Source organism: Poecilia reticulata, linkage group LG15 (genome assembly GCF_000633615.1).
Source record: "Poecilia reticulata strain Guanapo linkage group LG15, Guppy_female_1.0+MT, whole genome shotgun sequence".
Classification (NCBI taxonomy): Eukaryota; Metazoa; Chordata; class Actinopteri; order Cyprinodontiformes; family Poeciliidae; genus Poecilia; species Poecilia reticulata.
Genome location: NC_024345.1, coordinates 16,610,212 through 16,635,210, shown reverse-complemented (window position 1 = coordinate 16,635,210; position 24,999 = coordinate 16,610,212). Strand labels below are relative to the sequence as shown.

Sequence of the window (24,999 nt, the reverse complement as noted above, 5' to 3'; positions counted from 1 at the left end):
GTGTGTGTGTGTGTGTGTGTGTGTGTGTGTGTGTAGGCCGCCTATCTTCAGAAGGGAGGGGTGAAGACAGCCGTGCTGGAGCGCAGACATGTGCTGGGAGGGGCAGCTGTCACAGAGGAGATCTTTCCAGGTAGGATGAATACACTGGGAAAAATATTGGTTCACTGGGTCACAGAAAAGTGATTTATCTAAAACACACAACAGATTATGACTCCTGGCAAAGCAAGATGTTATTATCCAAACCTGTTGCAGAGCTACCTAACAACTTTATGAGCTAAGGGACCTCAGTAATAAGCCTATGACAACAGTTATTTTAATGTTATCTTTCATGATATAGCGTTATGGCTATTATCATGAAAGAGATATACGGTAGTTATCTCTTAACTATTCAGGTTAAATTATCGAGATTAAGAATGTGTAACAACACTGTAACCAAACCATATGAAATAAATGAATACAAGACAATCATTAACTATATGGTCAACCATATCATATAGTAAGTGCTGTATGGTTCTCAGGGATTTTCCCCAGGAAAGTCTGAGTATCAGAGACTTTATTTGTTTATTTTTTCTAAACTTATTTGACATTTATTTGTGTTGCATGTTTGTCTTTTTTGTGCCAAATGTGAAATGCATTCATGAAATAGCACTCAAAAGTAGAAGATATGAATCACCTATTTTGCTTTCACCTGTTTTTAGCTGCTCAAATACACTGGTTTCATTCAATTTAGAGAAAAAAGCAAACAAAAACAAAACTCTTTTCTGCAGGTTTCCACTTCTCCAGATGCTCATATTTGCTCAGTTTGTTACGACCTCACATATGCAGAGACCTTGAGCTTAAGGTATAAACACCAAAATCACTTTAAAACACTTTATGTACAGTCTGAAGCGGATATTTACATAAACTGTAAAAAGATTTTTAAAAATTCTTACTGTTTAGTCTGACATTAAATCAGACTATGTTCCCTCCTGTTTAGGTCAGTTACAATGACCAGAATTTAAATTTCAATGTATTTTATGTTTCTAATATCTAATCTTAAAATGAATATCCTTGTTTGTTTTTATATTTTGTGCTTTGTTTTTGTGTCTTATTTGTATTGAGAAACATGGATTGAAGGTATACATGAGAGACCCCCATTCTTTCACCCCCATGTTGGAGGAGGGGATGAAGGGGGCTGCACCACGGTCCCTCACCCTCGGGTCAAATCTGGCCAAAAACCTAAATGAGATCGGCAAGTTTTCACAGAAGGATGCTAAGGTGTCTTAAGCATAATAAAAACCGTAATAAATGATTCTGTGCTTTGCTTTTGTTGCATTTAATGTCTCCTTACACTTTGCTTTCCTTTCCTCTCCTCACCCACATCTTTACCGATTCTCTAAAATGTCCTTAGGCTTATCCAGACTTTGTTGCACATCTTGAAAAGTTAGCTAGTGCTATCCACCCTCTGCTGGATTCTCCACCTGTAGATATCAGAGGAGTTACAGCTGGATCACTGAGGAAGAGGCTGGCTGCAACTAAGACGCTGACGCCTATTGCCAAATTAGGTTCGTGTCCCAAGGCAGACGTTCAGAATGATCTCTTTGTATAGTCCATTACCTAAATCACATTTTTTTTTTATTGTAAATTGAAAGGTCTGAAACTTGGAGGGAATATTCCAGAATTTTATGAAATTATAACTGCACCTATCATGAAGGTTTGTTATATCTTAGAAAAAATAAATAAACCACATACTCTGCTCTCTGTGTGTGTTTCTAACGACACTCCTGTTTTCTGTCAAAGATTCTCACTCGGTGGTTTGATTCAGAGCCACTGATTGCAACATTAGCTACTGATGGTGTGATAGGAGCCATGACCAGTCCTAGCAACCCCGGTAGCGGGTGAGAGGAATTTCTTTTTCACCATAACAAATGCAGCTGAGCAGAATTAAATGCAGATCTCTCCAAAATCTATTATGCATTTGTCTTGCCACGAAGGTATGTGCTCTTGCACCATGTAATGGGAGAGCTGGAAAAGGAGAAAGGAGCGTGGGGTTATGTGGAGGGAGGAATGGGAGGTTTGTCTCAGGCTATAGCAAGATCCGCTCAGTCTTACGGAGTAGACGTTTTTACAGAGAAGGTAAGGTGATCGTCTGATATATTATTTTCCTGTGTATTTTTACATAACCTGGTCGATTTGTGTTTTCTCCGCATCTCGGGTAGAATGTCGAACAGATTCTTGTCGGTTCAGATGGCGCAACTAAAGGAGTAGTGCTAAAAGATGGTGCCGAGATTCACAGTAATGTGGTTCTGTCAAACGCCACCCCCTATGCTACCTTCAAGTACCTGACACCAAAGGTAATACTGTGAATCCCCATCTCATGTTAGCAGAGCAGAAGGCAATGTGCAGCTGATGCGTCTGCTCTCTCCGTAGGGTGCTCTTTCTGAAGAGTTCATCAGAGCTGTAGACCAGGTAGACTACACTTCACCTGTTACAAAGATTAACGGTGAGTCTTTTCTGCTTCTGGTGAAGTCTTTTTGTTAAAGTTTGTATTAAATCTATCCTGTAGTGAAGTAAGGCAGAATTCAAAGGGGATTGTCTACGAGGTGTGGACAAGGCTCTGTATGGACGGCTTTTGACCTTCTAAAGTCCTGTAAGGCCTCTTTCACTTGTATGTGGTTTGTGAATTAGATGACAGTTTATGCATTCCGTAGGGAGTTGCAGTGATCACTGAACTCTGTGAAAATGTGTAATAAAGATGTTAGATGGACAGACTAATAAACTGCTAGCGTATTTTTTCTTAACTTTATTTTAATGTGGAGAGAAAACATCAACCAACATCCCTTGCAAATACAATACACACAATTTAAAGGTTGAGTGGAAAAGGTATTGAATTCTCAACAAAAACCCATTTTTAGTTTGGTCGAGAAACTTTGGTTCAAAGTTCCATCCATCCATCCATTTTCTTTACACCCTTCTCCCTTAATGGGGTCGGGAGGTGCTGGTGCCCATCTCCAGCTAACGTTCCGGGCGAGAGGCAGGGTACACCCTGGACAGGTCGCCAGTCTGTCGCAGGGTTCAAAGTTGAAAAGTTCCAAAGTTTTTGCTTTTGCTTTGAACCGCAGCAAAACCTTTGGTTCAGTCTTTCCACTATCTTTTATGGCAAAGATAGTGGAATGACTGTTGCTTTTACTTTCTTAGAATATCACTACCATTTGACTGTGATTGATTTGATTTAGAAGCATACCTCAGTCTTATAGCTGTCAGTATAGCGATTAATCTCCCCCCGAGGTGCCAGACCTCATCTCTTTCCGAAAAAGTGGGAAAAAACTCAGATTGTTGTTTTTGTTTACTTTTCTTTGTTGTCGTCTGCTTTTGTAGTGGCATTGGACAAATTACCAAACTTCCTGGCATCACCCACACCAGACGATAAGCCTGGACCTCATCATCAGTGCTCAGTACACCTGAACTGTGAAAATGTGGACATACTTGAGGCTGCATATAAAGATGCCATCAATGGACGTCCCTCAGCGAGGTTTGACTTTATTCCTCATTCCTTTGTTTCACACTCAATCATGTGGACGAGTGGAAAAAAACCTGGAAAAATACTTTTACTGTATAAATTAGTTTTAAGTTGATATGGCTGAAAGATATGTCATCAACCCTTCTGCCTCTGACAATTTTATATTTCAAGATTATCAGAGCAAAATACTAAAGGTGACCAATAAGTTTATTTGTGCATCAAGTCATTTTAAAGGACCTTTTTTCAGTGACATATATTTTATATGCATCACATAGATGTGATACAAATATAGACAAACATATTATCATCAGATCTGATTATTATCTGACTCTTTGCATAAGTTAAAAATGTCAGTATGTTTACGAACCGCTTTTTATGTCGGTTATTAAAAACAATCTGTTTACCACATAAAATATTAAAGATATCTCCTATGTTCACTGCTTGTTGCTTAAAACAAAATTCCCACCCTGGACCAAATTATGTTCTCTTTGCCTGTAGACCTATGCTGGAGATGACTATCCCATCTGTTTTGGACCCCACTCTAGCGCCCCCTGGCTGCCATGTTGTGTCATTGTTCACTCAGTTTACCCCATACCACATCAAAGGCAGGGAGTGGACCCAGCAGGACAGAGAGGACTTTGGAGACACTGGTTAGAAACACAAATTATACTTATACTAAAAACATGTCTTCCTTTTAACTTATTTTCTTCTCTATGTAAAAGGTGATGACGACATGGCTGCAGACTATGTTTTCTTTTTAGGAGCCTCTTCTTCCTAAAATGAAAAATGTGTTTAAAATAATATTGGTTATCTTTAGAACTGTATTGATAAGCCTGTATCAGTAAAATAAAAAAAAAACAAGTCTGTCTTTGTCTGCTTTTGTAGTTTTTGACTGGGTGGAACAATACGCCCCTGGGTTTAAAACCTCCGTTGTGGGCAGAGAAATCCTGTCTCCCCCTGACCTGGAGAAGATCTTTGGACTCACTGGCGGGGTACAAACAGTACACTGCACACATTATAGATGGGAAGCCATTTGAATGTTGACATAGAGCCCGTTTGCTTGACACAATCAGCTCTTCACTGAAGGGGGAAGTAATTTGAGTCCTTCATTGGGCCTGTTGTGTAAGCGGTTAAAGGTTATAGGCACTTTTACACAAACTTATAATTGAGAATCAAAGTTCAGCTGAGCCTTTTTTTTCTTTAACATCACAGAGCTTTGTTTCGTCATTGTACATGTGTGCTTTTCTGTTTTAATGTGGTGTCCATCAAACAAAAGTGTGTGCATGGTTATGTAAAACTCCGATGCAAAAGCATACAATATGAGCTTGTTTTCACAGAATATCTTTCATGGATCAATGTCTCTGGACCAGCTCTACCTAGCGCGACCTTTGCCCTCACTTTCAGACTATCGCTCACCAATTAAAGGACTCTATCTGTGTGGCAGTGGCTGTCATCCAGGTTTGCCGTTTCATTTTAACTGGATAATAAACTGCATTTACAGAATCTTTTTTTTTTCCTTATAGCAAAGTAATGGGCATTTTAATTGTTTTATGTGCTTACTGTTGATGAATATTCAATGAACCTTTGAGTTTGAAGTAACATTTTCATTGCTGCTTTGTTTGTCTGCTCATTGAGTAAACAGTGTGTGATTTTCATGTGTTTGATGATTCACAGGTGGCGGTGTGATGGGTTCTCCAGGCTGGAATGCGGCGCTCACTGTTATATCTGATTTGAAGCGTCGCTGAGAATTGTGACAGCATTATTGCAAAAGCATACACTAAAATCTTCAATACTGCACATCTACATTCATAAAAAAAAAAAAAAAAACTTTTTAAAGTTCAAAATTTAAAATTGCAACCCACACTCCATTCTTGCATAAGTACTCACATACTCCTTGAATGTCACATTCTGTGATGTTCCACTCACAGACTTCAATGTATTTACTTGAATAGTTAATGACGTATCAATACGAAGTAGCACATGATTGTGAAGCAAGAGTCAAGCATTGCCCTGTATGAGCTCCATGCATCTGTCAATCAACTTTGACCTACTTCCATGTCTTTGCTGAAGAGAAGTAGCCTCTCAGCATGATGCTACCACCCCCATGTGTTCAGGAGGATGTTAGGTTAGAAGTGTATGGGAAAACATCATCAGCGCGTTGCCCCCTCCAGACGGGGTTTTGGAGGGGGCACTTCTCTTGTGCTGCGCCCCTATGCGTTGCATACGCTGCATACCCACTTTTTGCGCCACTGGTTGTGACAAACTACAGCTACTTGCTGTAGCTTTTTTCTTGCCATTCTTCCACAACGATCAGATTTGTGGGGAACTTGACCAATAGGGTTTTTTTGTCAACAGGTTCTCCCACCTGAACAAGTAGTCTTTGCTGCTCCTCCAGGGTTACCATGGTAATCTTGACCACTTCTCTGATTGTTGATCCCTTTTCCTAACCTGTCAGTTCACAGAAGCCAAGTCCTGCTGGTCTCCAGCTATACCTGGATAGTACCCATACCATTTAAGGGGTATGGATACTTATTTAAAGGAATACATTTGATTACATGTCTTTATTTTGGAGTTATTTTCTGCAACCATGTATGAAAGAAGTCAAATTTGATCCTACAGACATGTAATGAAGGTGGCAATGAAATGGTCTGTGGGACAGGTTTTGCAGTTATCTTTTTAGACTACTACAACTTTGAAATCACTTGATCATAAAAGAGAAACAGATTTTGATTTGGAAAAGTAGTTAATATGTATCAGATTAATCAAGTGGAAATATGTTTTTACACAAGTATCAGTTAAAGATGAGCAGTACAAAAGCTTGCACGTTCCTCAAAAGTGACATTTTAAGGTGATCTTTAACACTTATCTCAGATGTTTGCAATCATGAAAATGATGTACAGTGAAATTTTTAGGTTTGAAAATGTTTAAATAAATTCAAGCAAAGCTGTTTACAAAACAAAGTAAACATCTCCCATCTGTCTGTTGTCTGTATCCTGTTATATGTGCAGCATCATATGCAGGGCCATAACTTCAGCAACGTCGTTTGGACTAGCGGCAGATACATGGACAGGCCACCAGTCAATCACAGGACAAACAACCACACATTCACACACTTTTACCTAAGGGCAGTTTAGAGAGACCAGTTAACCTAACATGGATATTTACATATTTATGTACTGCAGGAGGAAGCCAAGAGTTCCCAGAGAAAACGTACACATACAGGGGCAGAACATGCAAACTCCATGCAAAAAGACCCTAGGTTGGGATTCAAACCAAGGTCATTCTTGATGCAACACTAACAACTGTCAGCATTCAGTCTGCAGTCAGTAATTTAACAATAGTCTGCAGCTGCATGTTTTTGTTTTGTTGTGTAGCTCTACATCATTGTTTAACCAGTTGGTACAATTCTTAGTGCAGTAATCCCCCACAGAAAACCTCTAGTTTACTTGGGGAAAAAAATAAATACTATAAACCCTTTTGAAATATACATATTGTAAAAGTTTATTCAGGGAAGCCAATTGTAAACGCCTACTTAGGGAAGTCTACGCATTCAGAAAAATGAAATGTCATATTTATATGAACATCAGATTAACAATGATTTGAGCTGCAGTAAATGAAACATTTCCAGTCACAAGGTAACAATCCAGAGTCAGGCGTGGGAACATTTATCCAGTGAAGGTTGACGATCTCTGTATTATTTTTGCTTTTAAAAAAAAAATTTTTTTAAATAATTGTTATGCACGATTAATATATCCGCATAATAACTTAATTTTGAGAAAAACACGCATACTAGTAAACGTGAGAATCAAAAACCATCCTGTTCCCCGTCCAGCAGGTGTCTGTGTCCTGTGCCTTTAAGACGCTGCTCAGGGTGGACCCAGCGTCGGGCGTTTTGACGCTCAGGAAGCGGATTAAACCACCGAAGATTCCCGCAGATAGCGATTTTCCCAATGTGTGAAAAAGGTCTCCACGCCGACTTAAACCGTAGTTAAAACATTTTGGGAGGTTTATTTTAGAGGATAATGCTGGATGGTTGCGCTCATGAAATTCACCAGAGATATATGCCGGCTGTTGGGACTCGGAAGCGGTAAGAAAACGTCCCTCTTTTGAAAACTTTCATGAACTGGCCACAAGTTTAGAGCCCGACAATAGTAATGCGATGAACGAACTTCGGAACTCGTTTAGCATGCGGAACGTTAGACTGGTTTGCGTTTGTTATTGTGTGCCTCTCTGGTCTCTGTCGAGCGACTTAAATGGAATTCGTGTAACAATGAAAAGTTTCCATGTTGCCAGTTCCTCCCTTTCCCCACATCTTGTTAACTCGCTTCTAGGGAGTCAAAATTCTTTACGTTCACCTACGACCGATTCAGACAGTGTTTTATACATCAGGTAAGGTCTTTGAATGTTAAATATGCCGATGCGAGAGGTACATGTTGTATTAAAAGACAAAATAAACAGATTAAGTTCCCTGTTCGCGTTGGTATGAAAACAATACTTCAGATAGGTGGCATACTCTTCCTTGTGGGTGTATTTATGTAAGACGAGACAGGTTGTGTGTCTCTGAAATTGGCCTAAGCTATCTTCCTCTTTTTTTTCTCTCCCCCAATTATGATGTCATGTTTTGTTCAATGGGATGCATGTATGTTAGAGTGACATTAGAGGCAGCTGAGCATCCAGAAATAGCTCCTTCAACACTCCTGTAGGACACAGGTGTTATTGATTATGTGATCAAATTTCAGGCTTTTTCGCTCATTTGCAAACTAGTAAACATTTGAGTTGGCTCGTGTTTCACTATTTTCCTCCCCCCCCCCAAGAGCTCTTAACTAAAACCAGAGTCATGCCTTCAAGCTGTACTTAGTTGTAGCAAAATGCAGCTGAAATGCACCTGTGAGTCTTATAAAATCCATTGACATTTTTCTAACAGCAAGCTAGCAATGAAGCTTATTTTCTGTCCAGCCCACCAGTTCCCCAAGATACTGTTATTTTTGCATTCCTGTGGAAAGAGCTCACCTTTCAACCGCACTCTGATTTGGGACGTTTCTCTGAACAGAAGAAACAGAGGATCTTTTGTTGCCTTTGTCCACCAATCTTGTATCATTTAAGTGTTCAGAGAGCATTCCACCAAGGTAATCCTTGAACAGAAAGTCAGATTCGGCGACATTTGAGACTTTTGTCATTGGAGAAGTGTGGCACACATGAACAGCTGACTTTATTCCCTGTGCTCACTACATGTTTGTGTTTTCTGTTGCATTCCAAGTGCTGTATTCTTTATCTAAACGCTTAAATTTTTAGATGCAAGAGGGGTTAAAAAGGTCTGGGTTCCTTCAGCTGGCTTTATGAGGATTCCTTTATTTCTTTCTGCATTGTTGACGAGAGCTGCTGCGCCCAGCAGAACACACATAAACAGTGAGAGAATCAGGAAGCCCAGAGGCTCCCCGTCATTTTTTTATTTTTTTTCTCCCCCCTCCCAGAAAAGATTGAGTGTGCCTTATAGATGCATTTCAAAGACAAAATTGTCCATCCCCACTTTACGAGTCACAACATGAGTCACAGACCAAGTATGGATTTGTCATTCTCCACAACACTTTGCTGAACCAATAGAAATCTGACACCGCAAAGTTTCCTTCAAGGCCAGTTGTTTTTGCTTCATTTTTTTTTTTTTGTCTTGTGATTTGTCTTCGTGTTCTCTGCTTGGAGAAATGGCAGAGCTTGTATCTGCTCTGTGCCCAAACAATAGACCCCTACTTTAAAAAGCCAGTATCTGCTCTGTAGGTCATATATAGCCAGGTTTCAGAGAAACGGTAGTCCTCGAAGCGACTGTTTGTGGTATGTGATGGCTAAACTGTTCCTCTTGCTTAAGACCAAAGAAAAACAACATGATTTAAACTCATTGGGCAGTTTTATGTTCGGCATTGTTGAGTATTCCTGGTTCTCAGAAAGCATTTAATAATAACCATTCTCCTTTTCACCACCCACAATTTTAAAAATGTCTTATTTCTTACTAAAACCTAGAGCGGATAAACCTGAATATGATGGAGGAGCATGTTTATCCTGCATTCAGAACTACTGCAGAACTTTTAATACAAGATCTATTTGGATGCTTATGGAGAAGTAGATTGTCAAATCATGCATTTTGATAAGTAATTCAAAATCTGGAAACATAGGATTTCTTAAGCTGTACTTTGCATTAAGAGGACAATCTGTGATTTGAAGGTGAAAAAGTCTAGCATTAACCTTTAAGCCTGAAGGTCACAACTGTCTGTTTCTCATTTTATAGTACAGGAATGCTGCATTATTTGCTGTCAGGGTAGGTTGTTGTTCCACTGCAGTCCAACCATGGGATTATGAGATTCTGATAGTTTCACAGCCCTGAGTAAAAATAGCATGGGATCAGAGTATCTCCAAAAAGTATAAAACGTGACATAATCCAAGATATTTTCCTTAAAATGGAAAATTAATATTTATTTTTACTGCTGCTTAAATAATAATGCAATTGTAGTGATTTTAGCATTAATCAACTTTATTGTCACTTTATAGACTAAACACCTATTGAATCTAGTTTTTTTTAAATGCTTGTATGGATTTAGCCTAAGTGTAATTGGGAAAATATTATTATTTAGACTGGTTTATCAACGACTGTACTTTCTTGTAAATAAACACTTAAGAAATAGACAGAGATAGCTGAAAGTCCATTCTGAATTCCATACCCATTGTCCATGGACTTGTGCTGCAGAGTAATCTTAAAGAAACACAAGCATGCAGCACCTCATAATTTAAGTACATGATAGAAATATACAAATATTTTAACCCTGCCAATATAACAATGTAAAATTTTAGGTGTCCAGTTTAGTTGGTTACCATTAGCAACAAGAAGCAACTCCATAAATAAAACATAATAAACCCAAAAGAAAAAGTTGCTACAGATGTGAAATTGGTTAGTGTTGGTAAACTGTTTGGCATATAGCCATTTCTTTAATAAAGTATAAACAGAGTGTCCAGTTCTCAAATGTACACTAGAATGACACATAATCGTAATGGCAACAAATCCAGACTGACCCCTAAGAATCGTTCAGAGAAGGATCTCCCTTCTCTGAACAAGACTGTAGTAACCAGTCTGTAACTGACTAGCTAACAGACATGCCTGTTGTTGCTCATTGTGGTTTTAAACCATGGTTTATTAAAGTGAAGAGTTGTACTCTTTAGGCTCTGAGTGTTGTTTTTTGAAACCAGAAATATTTTCAAAAAGCCAAATTTATTTTTCTTGTGAGGGAAAACTGTAGTAACCTTATTTTAGCCAACTCGCCAGTAGTGCAGCAACAGGCGGGGGAGGGCCACTTTTGCTACTCTATGATCCACACAGCTGGAGAAAACTAGCCAGCCGAACCTTTCCTCTAGCATCACCTTAAAGAAGGACATCAAATCTTAAAAATTCTTAAAAAGCTTGTAGCATACCTTCATCTATGTAAGCAGTAGATGTGGAAAGCTCATCTACTGGAAAGTCTTTTTTTTTTTTTTTTTTTTTGGAAATTGATGGGAAAACTAAAGATATTACATGATGATTTGCTTACATTTTTTTATTTAATCTCTGAGATTAAGAATGGCCAAGATGGCAGCACAGAAGTTCCATGTCAAAAACAAATTGGAACAAAAACTCAAAACAGTCAATTTACAAATGAATTCAAGTCACTGAGACTTGTGTGTTGTTTCCTAACAGGCCCTGCTGTGCAGCAACAGGAGGAGCCAATGGACTGTGTTGCTGCAACCTCTGACCCGTGTCATGATGCCACTTTATCACAGGTATGTCATCCTGACCAAAACTGCTTTGACAGCAAAAGTTATGCTATAATGTGCAGAGCTAAACTACTGTGTGTATTTGTGTGTGTGTTTGCCCAGAATGCATTAAATGAAGAGGATGATCTGAGCGAGGAGGATAAGGTCAGACAGAAAGCAGAGCGACGGCGAGCAAAGAGGAAGGTGAGCAATTAAATGCTCTCCTAAAAAAATTGATTCTGCTCCAGTTTGTTTTGCTACATATGAATGATGCCGTGGATTACTCTTAATGTTTTAGCGCCGCCGGAAACGTAAGAAGCAAGAGCAGATCAAACAAAATGACAACGCTGAACAGGTAGCCCTTGCGTTTCCTTTATGAAAATATTCCACGTTTTCATTTTGCAGTTCGAATGTGATTGTATATATAATCTCACACATTAGGATGAAGAAGAGGACGGTGGAGCAGAGTCTGAGCTGGATGAGAGCGAGTCAGAAGCAGACATTGCTGAAGAGGAAAAACAAAGAGCCACAAAAGAGGAGAACAAGGAAACTAAATCTGCTGCTCCTAACAAGCACAATGCAACTCCAGTTATGGCTCCTGCAGGACTCAAGCAGAAAACAAAAGCCAATTCAACTGAAGAGGTGCTGAGCATTAATGAGGTTATTGCACATTGTCTAATACTATTATTGTTGTCATAAACCCAGAAGACTTGCATTATGTTTAGTTTTTTTTTTTAAGCCAGAAGATGAGTGATCTAAGAGCTGTTTGGTTTTTTTGTGTTTTACAGGAGCCGGAGTGGGATGTGAGCAGTGCCTTCTTCGCTAATGCTGCTAGCCATATCAAACCCAAAGGATCTAGTCGCAAGTCCAAAGAAAACAAGGAAAATGAGGCCAGAAAAGAGGTAAATGAAATAATAAATTGGTGCAAAACAACAACAATCTCTTTACTTATGCTGGCGTGGTATTGTGTTCATCTGGCTGGTCCAAAGTCTTATTTAACAGGGAACAACTGGACTCTGGACTATGGACTGTATTATAATACCCCTGTCTGTTTGTCCACTGTCATGCATGTGGCATGATGAAAGTATTATTATTCTGTTTGTAGACAAACATAACTGACAACATGACCAAGAAAAGCGCGTCGCTGACGGGTAAGGAAAGATTTTTGTGGAATCTTGCCACATAAGCAATAGTTAAATTGATTTTTCATTTAAACATCAACAGAGGCTTTGAGAAGATTATTGATTACACATTCTTTTCTACAAACGTCATCTGTGTTATAGCAGTCAGGCCTACAGGCCAGTATCTTAATTGAAAGTTATTTGCAATTCTTTGTCTTACAGAAAAAGGGATTAAGCTGGTGCAGGAGGGGCAGTATGCACAAGCAGCCTGCATGTTTACGGAAGCCATAAAGTGTGACCCAAAGGATTACAGGTACATCTTCTGACAGCTATGTATGACTATACATTGTAAATGTATCCATACTTTGCTTTGAATTTGGTCATGTTACAACCACAAACTCTAATTATTTTTTCAAGATGAAGACCTAAGAAGTGTGTCGAACATTTGCTTTATTCTCTTGGTCAGTACAGTGTATATCCACATTTTGCTGCAATTACTTTTGCACAACTCATGGGGTGTGTCTCCACCAGCTTCCAAACAGAATTACTTTAGTCCATTTGTCCTGGTTAAGCAGCTCAATTTCCGTTACTCTGGATGCAGATCGTGAACAGTAGTTTAAGGCTTGCCACAGATTCCTAATTAAATCTGGGTCTGGATTTGAACTTGAACCATATTGTTGCCTGTGGACTGAAAAGCTTTGTTTCCGTCGCTGACTGGAGCACTTTGTTCCACGAGGTGCTCCAGTTAGGCATGTGGATTGAACAGTCTCTGTGAGATGTTGAATGCCTAAGATATTGTTTTATAACATTAACCTCCTTTAAATTTTTTCCACAACTTTGCACATGACCTGTCTGTTGTGTTCCTCATTCTAATAAACCTCTGAGGCTTTCACAGAACAGCTGGATGTGCGTTGAAATTAAATTAATCAAGAGTGAATTCTGTTTATTAATTAGGTGACTTCTGAAGATAATTGGTCGCTCAGCTTGTTATTCAGGGGTGTTGAATTAAAGTAGCCTGGAAACAAATGGAAACCACACTTCCACACATGAATACATTTGCAAAATATTTTGCAAATATATTTAGTGCATGGGTTTACATGCATTAAGGTGTGTATTATACAGGTTTTTCCTCCGTCTTTAATTTTTAAATCTCTTTCATGCAGGTTCTTTGGAAACCGCTCGTATTGCTATTATTGCTTGGAGCAGTATCCTCAGGCGCTGGGGGATGCAGAACGCTCCATTGAGCTGGCTCCAGAGTGGGCCAAAGGATACTTCCGAAAAGGCAGAGCTCTCATTGGCATGAAGGTGGGCACAGAACGTTATAGTTATGAATAGATACACAACAAACATCCCAATCTGTGAGTGCATCTCTATGCCAAATCTTGGTATGCTTGTGTTGTAGCGGTACAGTGAGGCAGAGAAGGCTATGGAGCAGGTGTTAAAACTGGACAAAAACTGTGAAGAGGCTGTCAATGATCTCTTCAGCTGCAAAGTCCTTCAGCTAATGGTAACTTCATCTAGTTTTCTCTTGCTAGATGTAATTGGAATTTATAGGGAGACTTTTGGACTTGTTTCCTGATGATGGCATGTTTTTCATTCTGTCTTAGGAGTTTGGGTTTGAAGAGATGCAAAGTGTTGCATTGCTGGAGAGATTTTCATCTGTGCAGGCTGTTTTGGCATCTTGTTCAGATGCACCAAGAGGTAAAAAAAAATCACAATTATACAAATGCTGTTCTGTATGCCTTGCAGCTACATTTATATGCATTTTAGCAATGACATAATGTTCTTGTGTCATTGCAGCTGGAGGCCATGATGCATCAGTTGTGCAACCAGGGTAGGTGACCTTTGTTAAAACTATGGGTTCCCAATGGCTCAAGAAGTGTTTTTGGCCATTTTATTTTTGAATCTTTTTTTTTTTTTTTTTTTTACATTTAACCCCCCTTTTTTTAATTTAACATGTTGTGATAAATGAGACTTTAGGCCTGTGATTGAACTGTGTATTCAGTTATTATAATGTATTAAATCATATTGTCTTTCATGTTATTTTAGAAGCCCTTGTCCTTCTCTCTGGGTGGGAAATGTGACAACAGAAATAACGGAAAAACACTTATGGGACCTTTTTAAAACGTATGAATTTAATGTGGTACAGTATTCCATGCATTCTCATGTATGGGTTTAATTTCTGGGTTCTGTATAATTGGTCTTGCACAGAAACTTAGGATGGCAAGCTTTTAACCACAGTGGGTAATCTGATGTCTGTACACTGCAGGTATGGAGACATAGAGAGCATCCGTGTGCTGCATGAGCGATTCTGTGCCTTTGTAAATTTTAGGAACGCAGACATGGCAGCCCGAGCTATGGAAAAACTAAACGTCAGTGGTTATTTATTTTCACACTTGTAATGCCTTTCTTGATCCAGTTTTGTTTAGTCTGAATGCAAACATTTGCTTCTGCAGGGGTACTACATTGAAAACACGCGTTTAGTTGTAAGGTATCCTGACCGCCGCACTCAGAGGGTCCTTCCCATTCCACTTAGGACTTTTTTCCCTGTCACACAGCAAGCAGGGACAGGAGCTGGGTAAGAAACATGCTTTTAAACTTTTTTTTTTTTTTCTTGTTTTGTTCAGACAACAGTTTGTGAAAGTTTTCATATCCTTTTAACTGTTCTGCATTTTCCTACCACAAGTGCATTTTGTTGCCCTTCTATGTGATAATGAAGTGAAATAAAAATGGTAGGTGATTTAAGATAAAAAAAGATCTGATACATGTGGTGTGTATTGCCCTTTTTTTACTTTGCCTTTCCCTAAATGAAATTTGCTGCATTGTGTCCACTGCTGATGTTTCCACAAAGCAACTGCATTTACGCAAAAGTTTGTTGGAAAGCATCAGTGAACAAACGGCCTGTTCACTGGTGCAAAACCAAGGAAAACGCCAACCTGCTTACAGATAACTCTTAAAGCTATAAAGCCGGGTTCAGTTGTAAAACCTTATTCTGCGCTCACAGAGCATCCATCAAAATAAAAACGGTATGGCCAGCTACCTAGAATGACAGACAGAGCAAAGAGAGGTTTAATCAGCGGGAGGGGCCCAATTACCACAGGACAAGAATGATGAAACAAAGCTCTGCACAACACCCTAAGCACACAGTCTGTCACTTCTAAACATAGTCATGTTGATACCAGGCAGTGGGGACTTTTTTTTTTTTTTAGAAGAGAAAAGGAAGCTTGTCAGAGGTGAAGGTTAGATGGGTTAGGGTTAGACAGACTCATCAGTGGGAGAAAACATGTTACAGGCAGTTATTCTTCAGAGAACGGGACGGTGGTTCACCTTCCAGCAGGACGAGCCCAAAACATACAACCAAAGTTGTCATGAAACTTAAGTTATTCATTTGTCAGAATCCAGACCTAAATCTGTAGCAAAGCTTGACCTATTTTATGAAGACTGGAAAAAAATGTCATCCTTTCAATGTGTTGAGCTGGAAGAAGGTATGCTAAAGACTTGCAGCAAAGGGAAATTGAATCAAGGGAGTTGGAATTGAGTGCAAATCTTTGTTGTTCCACTCTGCAATTGTGCATTATGTTGGTTTATCACATAAAATCCCAAAAGACATCTACATCTTTCACATTACAGCCCAAAATTCAAAGTCCAAACAACCCAAATACTCAAGCAAACCCTTGCGCATCTTGTCATTATCTTCTCCACTAAGTCGACAAAGGATTTTTCCATCTCTGTTGACAAAGTAGTTGATGTGCTTCCTTGTGATCTTTTTCTCTGTATCTTTTCTCTTCATATTCTCAGTCCTCGGCGACGTGGCCCAGTTAATGGAGATGAGTGTTACTTTTGGAGAACTACCGGGTGCCATTTCGGGGATAAATGTCACTATAAACACTTTCCTGACCAGAAAGGCAAGGACAGGAAACCCTGGCAGCCTTGAGCTTGGTTCAAGCTCTGCCTCGGCGGTGCTTGGTGGGGAAACAGAGTTGCTCCCAAATCCGCCTTCAAAGCTTGAATGGACCACATCAGGATCTCTGGACTAAAAATATTTTTTTATAAAAAAAATTCAGAGGCAGGTAGAGACTTGGAACGTGAAGGTGGTTCTGTTACCCAAAGATCCAAATGGCTGACTTTGCTCAAAAGTACAAAATGACCCAGAGAGCAACACGCAGTCACACTTGCAGCCCTGCTGAAACTTGCTTTTCTCTCTGAAAGCGACACTAAACTCTAGATCAGTTGATGGAAGTGAAATTTTCTCAGCCCACTGTTGAAGGGGTGGAAAATCATGACTATGATGCAGGTTATGAAATATACACTTATGGGGACAACAAGGAGCTTTTTAAGAATGCTAATTAATCTCTGTTTGAGAACTCTGCCTAGTTTAACTCATTTTCCACATTTGCCTTTATTTTACATAAATGTGCAGGTGATATTTTGAGTTGGGTTTGTGCCATTATATCAGCAACTGACCAAAGACTTGAGGGTGAAGTTACTTGAAAAGTCTGTACTTCCCCTATGCAACTGAATTATGCAGCCTTAGTCATGATCATTATATCAGCGTAAGTAAATAACTGGACTGATGGACAATACAACAGCTGGACAGATGGGTGAAGTGAATAATTCATTATGGTTGTGTTTTAGACCGAGTGTCCTCATAATGCCTGTAAAGCATATTAATGTCAAAACGTGGCCTTCTCATCCTATCTGAAAACAGTTCCGCTTGTTTAAAGTCTGTAATACCTCATTGGAGTCTGTTTGAGAAGTGTTTTTTTTTTTTTTTGTATTGACGTTTCAAAGCCTGTAATTTTTTTTATGTTCAACTGGATTGCATGACACAAGGTGGGCTGTGCTTCAGTTCAGCTAGGTGAATAATTTGATGCAAGATAAAACTTTACCTTTTTAAAGGTAAGATCTTTAGTTTGGCAGGTTATTTTTTCGACATTTATTTTGGGTCTATGCAAAACAAAAAGTGTCGGATGCATGTCTCCTGCCTCTGGGACGAACAGGTATAAGAAACATTAATGCATATAATTTCTGAACCTTTTGAAAAGCAGTGTTTGTGACCTTTGGCCTCCATGGCAGTATTTTCCTTAGCTTAGATGGCTTTAAGTGTCAACACTAGAAAGTGAATTACACATTTGCTGGCATGTGCTCACCCACTTGGCAACAACTAAAGCCCACACTACATTCACTAGTGAACTATGCACTGCGTAGGAAAAGTATTTATTTAGCTATTTATAAATATATTTTTCCTTGTTTTTTGTTAAACACTTTACAAACTTAAGTCTAGGTTCATATTCACACTCTTTCCCCCCCTTCTGTTTATTTCTGGTGTAGGTTAACAGCAATTTGGTGAGAACCTTGTCACATGCTGCACTTCTGCTTTTCTTGTAGACTCTTTACTTTGTGGTTGGAGCTTGTGACGAAAGGACTTAAAACAAACAAACTGCACTTGTTTTTAACGTGCTAGTTTCTAAACTAATTGCTGTTCAACATTTTAAATACTATTCTTGCAGTGCATTAAATTATTTACGCCTACCACTTGATTAAAGCATGTTATTTTTAAATTGTATTTGTAGAAATATTTCAATCTGGACTTCTAAATGTTTCTCGCTCTGTGTACTTTTATTTTCTTCACTTTTATTTAGAATTATTTTATTAAATTGTATTTCAAGTTATGAATATGTACAACAAGAGCACTGCGATTCTGTTAATCTACCAAAAACTTTGTATTTTTCTGTAATGCAAATAAGAGTTTTATATTTAATAAACATCTTTGTCCCATCTGCTGAGTTTTTGCTCTTATACTTGCATGTGGTTTTCATCTCCTCCACAAGGTGGCAGGGTTGCACTAAAATGTCAAAACGGGCTATCCCACCACATGCTTTGCATACACATTTTTTATTTTTAATTATGAGGAACCACAATGTGTCTTGAAGTAACTTCTGCTGCTAACATGCTTGCTGGTGTGGGGACAGCATGGTTACCCTCTCATCACTCAGAGGACACACTTGTGTGGCCGTCGTGAAGTAATGAGTTGAGAAAACCGCCCAGACCAAAGAAAGATGCAGGCGGCCCTGAGAATATGTGGGAAAAGGCAACCAAAGGGGCCACAGATGACATTTTAAAAAGAGAATCTGTGGCCTGATGACAGCTGATCTAAACGTGAGTACACCATGCTGCAAGATTAAGTGGTATGCCTCATTAGGGAAACTGTAAACGTGGACTGCTCAACATGTGAAAACTTACAAATCAGATTTTATTTTTGTTGTGTATGCATATTCTGAACAACAAAAAAAGGTGGGATTCATATACTATGTATACACCTAAATTATTTTTGACACGTAGTGGATTATGAGTACAATTTAGAACATGAGATCACGTGACGAGTCCTTGGGGCTTTCTCTTGTGCCCCAGTGTTCAGTCAGCTGGAGCCTATACATCAGGGGTCCCCAAACTTTTTCCTGTGAGGGCCACATAACTTTTCCCTTCTCTGGTGGGGGGCCGGAGTCAGTTTGTAACAGAAAAAGTGTGACGATTGCAGGAGTGCCTGAATGTAAAAATATGTTTTCCAGAAAACATAATCAAATAAGCCTCTCTGGGTTCTTCACAGAGAGGCTTATTTGAAATAAGAGAGGCTTATCAGGAAATAACACTATTAATGAAATAAATAACCAAATAACCCTCTCTGGGTTCTCCACAGAAAAAATCCAGGATGGATTATAGTCCGTATTTTTCAAACTAAGTTATTTTATTTTTTTTAAACCAGTAAACATACACGTATAAGCCCGCTCTAGGTTTTCCACAATGATGCAGCAGCAGCAGAGGGGGGCGGACACCCAAAATTTGAGTCATAACAGGTCAATTGAATATCACATTTATTACGGTTGAAAAAGAAAAATCTGCCAAGTTTAGATTTAACTGAACTGATTATGGTAGTTTCCGAATGGTAACTGTAACAGTAAAAGTGCTGATCCTTCGTGTCTGCTACTAGCATGTGCTAAATGAAAATGGGCACCTTCTTTATTGTCGTCTTCTTCTTTTAGATTTCAACGGCAGCTTGCATCCATTATTGTTGCACTACTGCCATCTACTGGATCCTAATATTTATACCTCAAATTTTCATAATGATCCCAGTATTATTTAAAAAACGAAAAATCTTCTTTTTCCCCTCAATGCTATTTAACTGATCAACAACATTCTCAAATTTCAATTCCGTATTAAAACCTAGTTCCGTTTTAATGGGTGCTTTCTTTTATTTCCAATTTTGACTTCCAATGATTCATTTCCTGCTAAAGAGCCCCCTGGTGGTTGAAGAAAAATCCACATATAAACGGCTTATAGTCCGAAAAAAAACGGTAAATCAGAATGCTCTCTGGTATTGTTCAGGGGGCAGGACCAAATGTGGAGGCGGTCCGGATCCGGCCCGCGGGTCGTAGTTTGGGAACCACTGCTATACATGAAGACCAGTACCAAACTTGGTTAAGCTATACAGATCTAGAGCACAATGTTTTATTTAACTTAATACTCAGGAAAATCCAAATAAGCATATCAAATACCAGTTTTGCACATTTAACACATTGTAATCTTGAATGATCCCCTACTTAGAGAAAAACTCCAAAAATGTGAGACTGAGTCTAGACTTTAGACTATTAAATAATGTCAGGTGATGAACTCAGAGCTGCAGGTAACCCATAAGCCATTGCACTTTTGCCCACAATGCATCTGAAGAAAAAAAACAAAAAAACCTAAATTCATCTCTGAGTGGAACTTTTGATGAATGAAGAGAGTCTGCAATGTGAACTGTAATTTTGCTAAACTACAGAACAAAAAGCGGCATCCATATTTAGATTGAAATAAACGTTTCCTTTGCCAGTCAAAGATGAGTAAAATAAAATTAAACGGGCTTGGAATAAAATGAAAAAGTCATAATTTCAGTAAAGACTGATTGAAGATGAAGGGGAAAAAAAACATTAAAAATGCCTTATAATTACATTTTCCAAACCATTATTTTTCTAAAAAGCAGTGGACACATCTATAAACTGACTTTGAGATTTTGGTACGTACTGTTCTACAAGCTTAGAAAATAGAACAAGCCGTTCAGTTCAGGTACATTTCTGGGACAGACATACGCCAAGATGGCCACATATAAAAAAAACAAAGCTTTATAAGGTCATTAACACACCGAGAAATTAGATTTTGCTGACTACTGTCTGCAGAAATCAGACCAATGCCTGGTGGGTTACTGACAGATTGCTAAACCATTTTGCACATGTAGAGGCCTTAGTCATACTGACTTGTGAGTTATGCTCTATTCTCATAAATAATATCTGAAATGATCAGATCACTACATATTTTTGATGCTAGAAGATCTTCTGAAGCATTTCCTGAACCCTCACTGTGCCGTCTAAGCTGGTGTCAGCTGTTGACCTTCTATTAGTTGTATTCAAAAGTGACCTAATTATTAAATATGGTTCACTTGTGTGTAACACAGTCGAAGTATAAATCTAACTGTTCCAGGCTTTAGGGTTTTTTTTTAGAGAACTTTAGTAAACTTTAGTTGACAGGACAAGGATTGATTTGTCCTAATAAAGTCTGAAGACATTTTTTTTCTAAAACATGCCGCAATCCATGAAGATCATACAGCAAACATTTCAAAATGGATAATCTGGTAAGTTGAGTGGAAAACAGAACTTTTGCTTTGTGTGATAGAAAGATTAACATTGCACATGAGCCTGAACAAATTATTACAGTAAAATAAGATGGCAGCATCATGCTTTAGTCATGCATATTTTAAGCAGAACTAAATACTAGAGTTTAGAGATGTGCCGATCAGGTTTTTTTCTGCCGATGCCGATCACCCCCTGAGGGACGATTGCCGATACCGATCACCGATACCGATCACATAATTATTATTATTATTTTTTTTTTATCATAAACACTATCAATTACTTTATGTGGATAAAGGAACCATTAATTCACCTTAATTTAGACAAAAACTTGTTTTTAATAACTTTTTCCAAGAAGAAAACTAAACAAAACAGGCATTGTGCAAATTGTACTGCTATTGATAATACTATCTTTAACAGACTGATAACATATGAAGGCTCTGAAGAGGCTAAATAATGCAAAAAATCAAAATAAAGCCTCTCAACATTTCCAAAAAAATTTAAGTATAAAACTTAACATTCAAAGGCAAATACAGATTCCATTACAATAAACAATCCAGAGTTACTGAATGAAAACTTCCTGATAGCATGGCGGCTAGCTGATTACTGCTAGTTCTGAGTGGCTGTTTCTGACTGAGCGGAGTAATTATACAGAGCAGGGAGGAGATCGATTATTTTTTTTAGAGATTATCTGTCTCATGTTAGGACAGGGAAAGTTTTAATACGTATGTAAAATGTATTTTTTTAGGTTAGATGCTGCAGCTTTAAGCAGAGGTTCGGTGTGAGAGTCACTACCAGGTGGAGCAGAAGCGGCGCTCCGTCTGTGAAATATTACTACCTGTAGCGCGGAGCAGCGGTTCAACAGCGAGAACAGAACCAGCGTCTTACTTCGCAGCTCGAAGACTTAAATAATTTTGCGGGTTATTTGTTTAGCTTTCTGACCGTCATGCTAATCCGGGTGAGTGTTTGTAGTTGTGCGCTGCTTTACCTGCTATTTGATTGCTCCATGTCTTTGTTATGTCATAAAAGCTTCGTTGTGTTGATGCATTTTGACATGCTTAAATTTTCCGCCGCAACACGCAAACTTCCCCATTCACTCAGTGCGTTATAGTTCCACATCGCTTAGGATTTGTTGCTGCGCGTTTGCGCAGTGTGAAGGAAAGAGGAGACCAGCTGCACAGACAGGCTGAGAAATGAGATGCAGGTGATCGGTATCGGCAACAAGAGCCAATGATCGCCGATCACCGATCAAGCACTTTTTCACGAAAATCGGCCCGATTATGATCGGTGACCGATCGATTGGCACACCTCTACTAGAGTTATGGAAAAAAATAAAAATAAACTGGAGTGGAGGACTCCCTTTGAGCAGGAAAATAACCCTTATCATATAGCCAGAGCTATAATGCAATGATTTAGATCAAAACATGTTTAATTATGATGAAGGGACAAGACGATCTCTAACAAATATGAGCGATGATTTGAGCTATGATGTATGGTTAGCAATTTTAGTGTATCGATATGCAAAAACAGTAAAAAGTGGTTCTACCCTATTCTGTCTGGGGTACTGAATATACATGGACATCAAAATCTTCAGATTTTTATTTTTTAAAATAAACAAACAATCAAACAAAAAAAAACACTGTGTGTTAGTTTAACACAATATCTGAATGAAATACAATAAAATTTGTTGTTGTAGCATGACCAAAATGTGTAAGAGTTTAGAGGGTTTGAACATCTCTGCATGGCACTTTATGTGAATGTCTGGATCTTTTCCATCTTAACATTGGACTGTTACAATATTTATGCTTCCTTTATAACAACGCTAACGGCTGATCTGCAGGTATCTAATAAGGCCTTAATGTTTCTGGCACAGCATTAAAAATCATACAGAATATACATTGAAATTTAAGCAAATCTATGACTATCATAATAACATAGCAAGCGTGCATCACTGTTATACATATCCTCATTCACAGAATGTTTCAGTCCTCTACATCCAGTACAAAATCCCTTAAATATTACTTTAAATAAACATGCAATGACTATGCAGATAATATTTCAATATCAGGTTATAACACAGTTTTAAATTGCATTTATTAATTTTACTTTTTTTTTTAATCCTCTAGCATTTTGATGATGCATATAATGCATCATAATTAACCTCTCTCTGCACTCTTCGCTTTATAGTACCAGCCTGCATTCTTCTGCAGTCAGTTAAAAGGCAAAGCATTATGAAAGCCTGGAGAGACGGCAGTGGGGGTGAGCATGTCATTTGAAAAGGCACTTGTTTATTGTTGGAGAGCATGTATTTATTTCATGCCTCCACAGATTGTGGGTAAGGGCAGAGCTAGCTCGGTTTGTGTAATTAGAGAGGTGGAGAGAGAAAGCGTTCTGCCGCAGAGACCTGCTTTCTCAGATAGTCCTTTGATTTCTCTGGGAGCCCTGAAGAGCACTCTCACTCTAGCCCACATCCCACTGAACTGTGAACCATTTGCTCACGAGCAGGAGCACCTGTCTGTTCTAGTTTGCTCGATCCAATATTTTTAGTCTATATTGCAAGTTAAACTGGATGCATGTCACACACTCTGCGCTAGTTTAAACCTTAGCATCTCTTTTCCTTCTTCTCTGTCGGCCTCGGATATCCCTCTGATCTGGGCCGCGCTAATAGGGGGTCTGCTCTTCCTGTCCGGGGTTTAACAGTAAGGGAGGGACCACCACATTGCCACCCAGTGGCACCATCTCCAGGACACCCAAACATGTCTACTACAGCTTCAAAGAGTACACACATACAGTTATTTGGTATGTAATTACTTTACACGCTGCTGTCTGGAAATCTGCATACAGCTAAGTGTTTATAATGGTTGTGCTGTATGTTTAAGCTCCTACCTCCCCTGTCATAATTGCCATTTTTCATGTCTATGAATAAACCGTGCTGCCCCAGAAAGGTGCCCACGGAGGTTTGCTTGAAAACAGAAATACAGTTTATCAAAACAACAGCCTGACGCCAACATTGGCCATGGAGCTAAATTTGTCCAAAATCTTAAAAAAAAAAAAAACGTGACTCAAAAAAACAAACAAACATGTCTCAAGCACCTCTGTAACAAACCTCAGACAGGTTAAGACCTTTACGTACAGTGGAAAAAGTAGGATTTTCATATAAGTGAATCTTGACCTGTACAGATGAGTTACATTTTTATGCTCCATTCTCAACAAAGAGAGTTTATAGAGCTGTTGCATACCTCTGGGCCGGGGTGGTAATGCATATTCTCATCTGTCACGTTCACCATGGCTACGGTGAGGCTGCTCCTATTTTAAAGTTGGTGGTTTGTGGCCGTCCCAACAAGGAAATATCTACCCTGTGGCATAGGGAGCTTCTTTAAGACACCAGGAACTTAGAATTTAAAGCTATTCTGGAAGCAGAAGCCTTCCTGTTGGTTTAATTTACACGTTTCCCCTAAAGTTGTGCAACACTCTAGGGTAAAGCTGTGTAAAGTATCGTTTTAGCCTATAAGAGGAGAGAGGTGTAAGTGGTTTAAATGTGAGAAAAAAAAGTGTTTTAAGAGACGGAAATGTTATTTTAGACAAGTCCTTAACCGCCTTTTATAAAAAAAAAAGAAATCAATGAGTGTTGTTGCTGAAAAATAATCTCTGGAATGCAACATTTAAGCCGTCAAATCGAGGCAATTCATTTAATCAGTTACAGCACATTGTTACAGTCCAGTTTTACAATAAATTCTGAAAGCAGACTTTCGCATAAAGTGTCTTGCAAAAGCACTATTATATTTTGTACAAATGTTATTCTTATTCGATAGAATAAAGTACAGTATCACCGTGAAGGGAAAATAAATGATTTTAAATGTCTTTCTTACAAATAAGATCTGAAAAGCCTGTCTTTACTCTGTCGCACCTAAATAAAATTCTGTGCAACCACGCTATGTGTTTGTAT

At 38.7% G+C, this 24,999-nt stretch overlaps 2 protein-coding genes across 5 annotated transcripts in view; both read left to right on the top strand.

Moving 5' to 3' along the window:
• Positions 1 to 6,475, top strand: part of pyroxd2 (pyridine nucleotide-disulphide oxidoreductase domain 2) — a 7,229-nt gene extending 754 nt beyond the window's left edge. The window contains exons 3-16 of the mRNA XM_008429634.2: positions 37 to 130; positions 768 to 841; positions 1,102 to 1,257; positions 1,391 to 1,544; positions 1,632 to 1,693; positions 1,780 to 1,877; positions 1,974 to 2,115; positions 2,199 to 2,333; positions 2,410 to 2,482; positions 3,358 to 3,511; positions 3,998 to 4,149; positions 4,385 to 4,491; positions 4,837 to 4,957; positions 5,174 to 6,475. Of these exons, the coding sequence (XP_008427856.1) occupies positions 37 to 130; positions 768 to 841; positions 1,102 to 1,257; positions 1,391 to 1,544; positions 1,632 to 1,693; positions 1,780 to 1,877; positions 1,974 to 2,115; positions 2,199 to 2,333; positions 2,410 to 2,482; positions 3,358 to 3,511; positions 3,998 to 4,149; positions 4,385 to 4,491; positions 4,837 to 4,957; positions 5,174 to 5,244 (1,593 nt within the window). The 3' untranslated portion in view covers positions 5,245 to 6,475. The remainder of the gene's footprint in view (positions 1 to 36; positions 131 to 767; positions 842 to 1,101; positions 1,258 to 1,390; positions 1,545 to 1,631; positions 1,694 to 1,779; positions 1,878 to 1,973; positions 2,116 to 2,198; positions 2,334 to 2,409; positions 2,483 to 3,357; positions 3,512 to 3,997; positions 4,150 to 4,384; positions 4,492 to 4,836; positions 4,958 to 5,173) is intronic.
• A 75-nt stretch (positions 6,476 to 6,550) lies between these two features.
• Positions 6,551 to 18,168, top strand: LOC103476901 (tetratricopeptide repeat protein 31). Of its 4 annotated transcripts, none has more exons than XM_008429631.2 (16): positions 6,551 to 6,776; positions 11,214 to 11,296; positions 11,393 to 11,473; positions 11,568 to 11,624; positions 11,711 to 11,911; positions 12,058 to 12,171; positions 12,375 to 12,420; positions 12,613 to 12,703; positions 13,554 to 13,695; positions 13,793 to 13,897; positions 13,998 to 14,091; positions 14,191 to 14,224; positions 14,440 to 14,517; positions 14,660 to 14,762; positions 14,847 to 14,968; positions 16,189 to 18,168. In XM_008429631.2, the coding sequence occupies exons 1-16, from the start codon at positions 6,653 to 6,655 to the stop codon at positions 16,322 to 16,324; spliced, it is 1,611 nt and encodes a 536-aa protein (XP_008427853.1). In that variant the 5' UTR covers positions 6,551 to 6,652; the 3' UTR covers positions 16,325 to 18,168. The 4 variants fall into 4 exon arrangements, with proteins under 4 accessions (XP_008427853.1, XP_017164673.1, XP_017164674.1 ...); XM_017309184.1 differs by having other exon boundaries at positions 11,711 to 11,929; XM_017309185.1 differs by lacking the exon at positions 6,551 to 6,776 and adding an exon at positions 7,318 to 7,586 and having other exon boundaries at positions 11,711 to 11,929.
• The last annotated feature ends 6,831 nt before the right edge of the window (positions 18,169 to 24,999 follow it).

Bases quoted from the DNA above. Each gene is read 5' to 3' on its own strand.
- LOC103476901 (XM_017309184.1), top strand. From the start codon at position 6,653: ATGGATATTTACATATTTATGTACTGCAGGAGGAAGCCAAGAGTTCCC. The intron at 13,696-13,792 runs GTGGGCACAGAA...CTTGTGTTGTAG, and splicing joins GAGCTCTCATTGGCATGAAG to CGGTACAGTGAGGCAGAGAA. The intron at 14,969-16,188 runs GTAAGAAACATG...TCATATTCTCAG, and splicing joins CAAGCAGGGACAGGAGCTGG to TCCTCGGCGACGTGGCCCAG.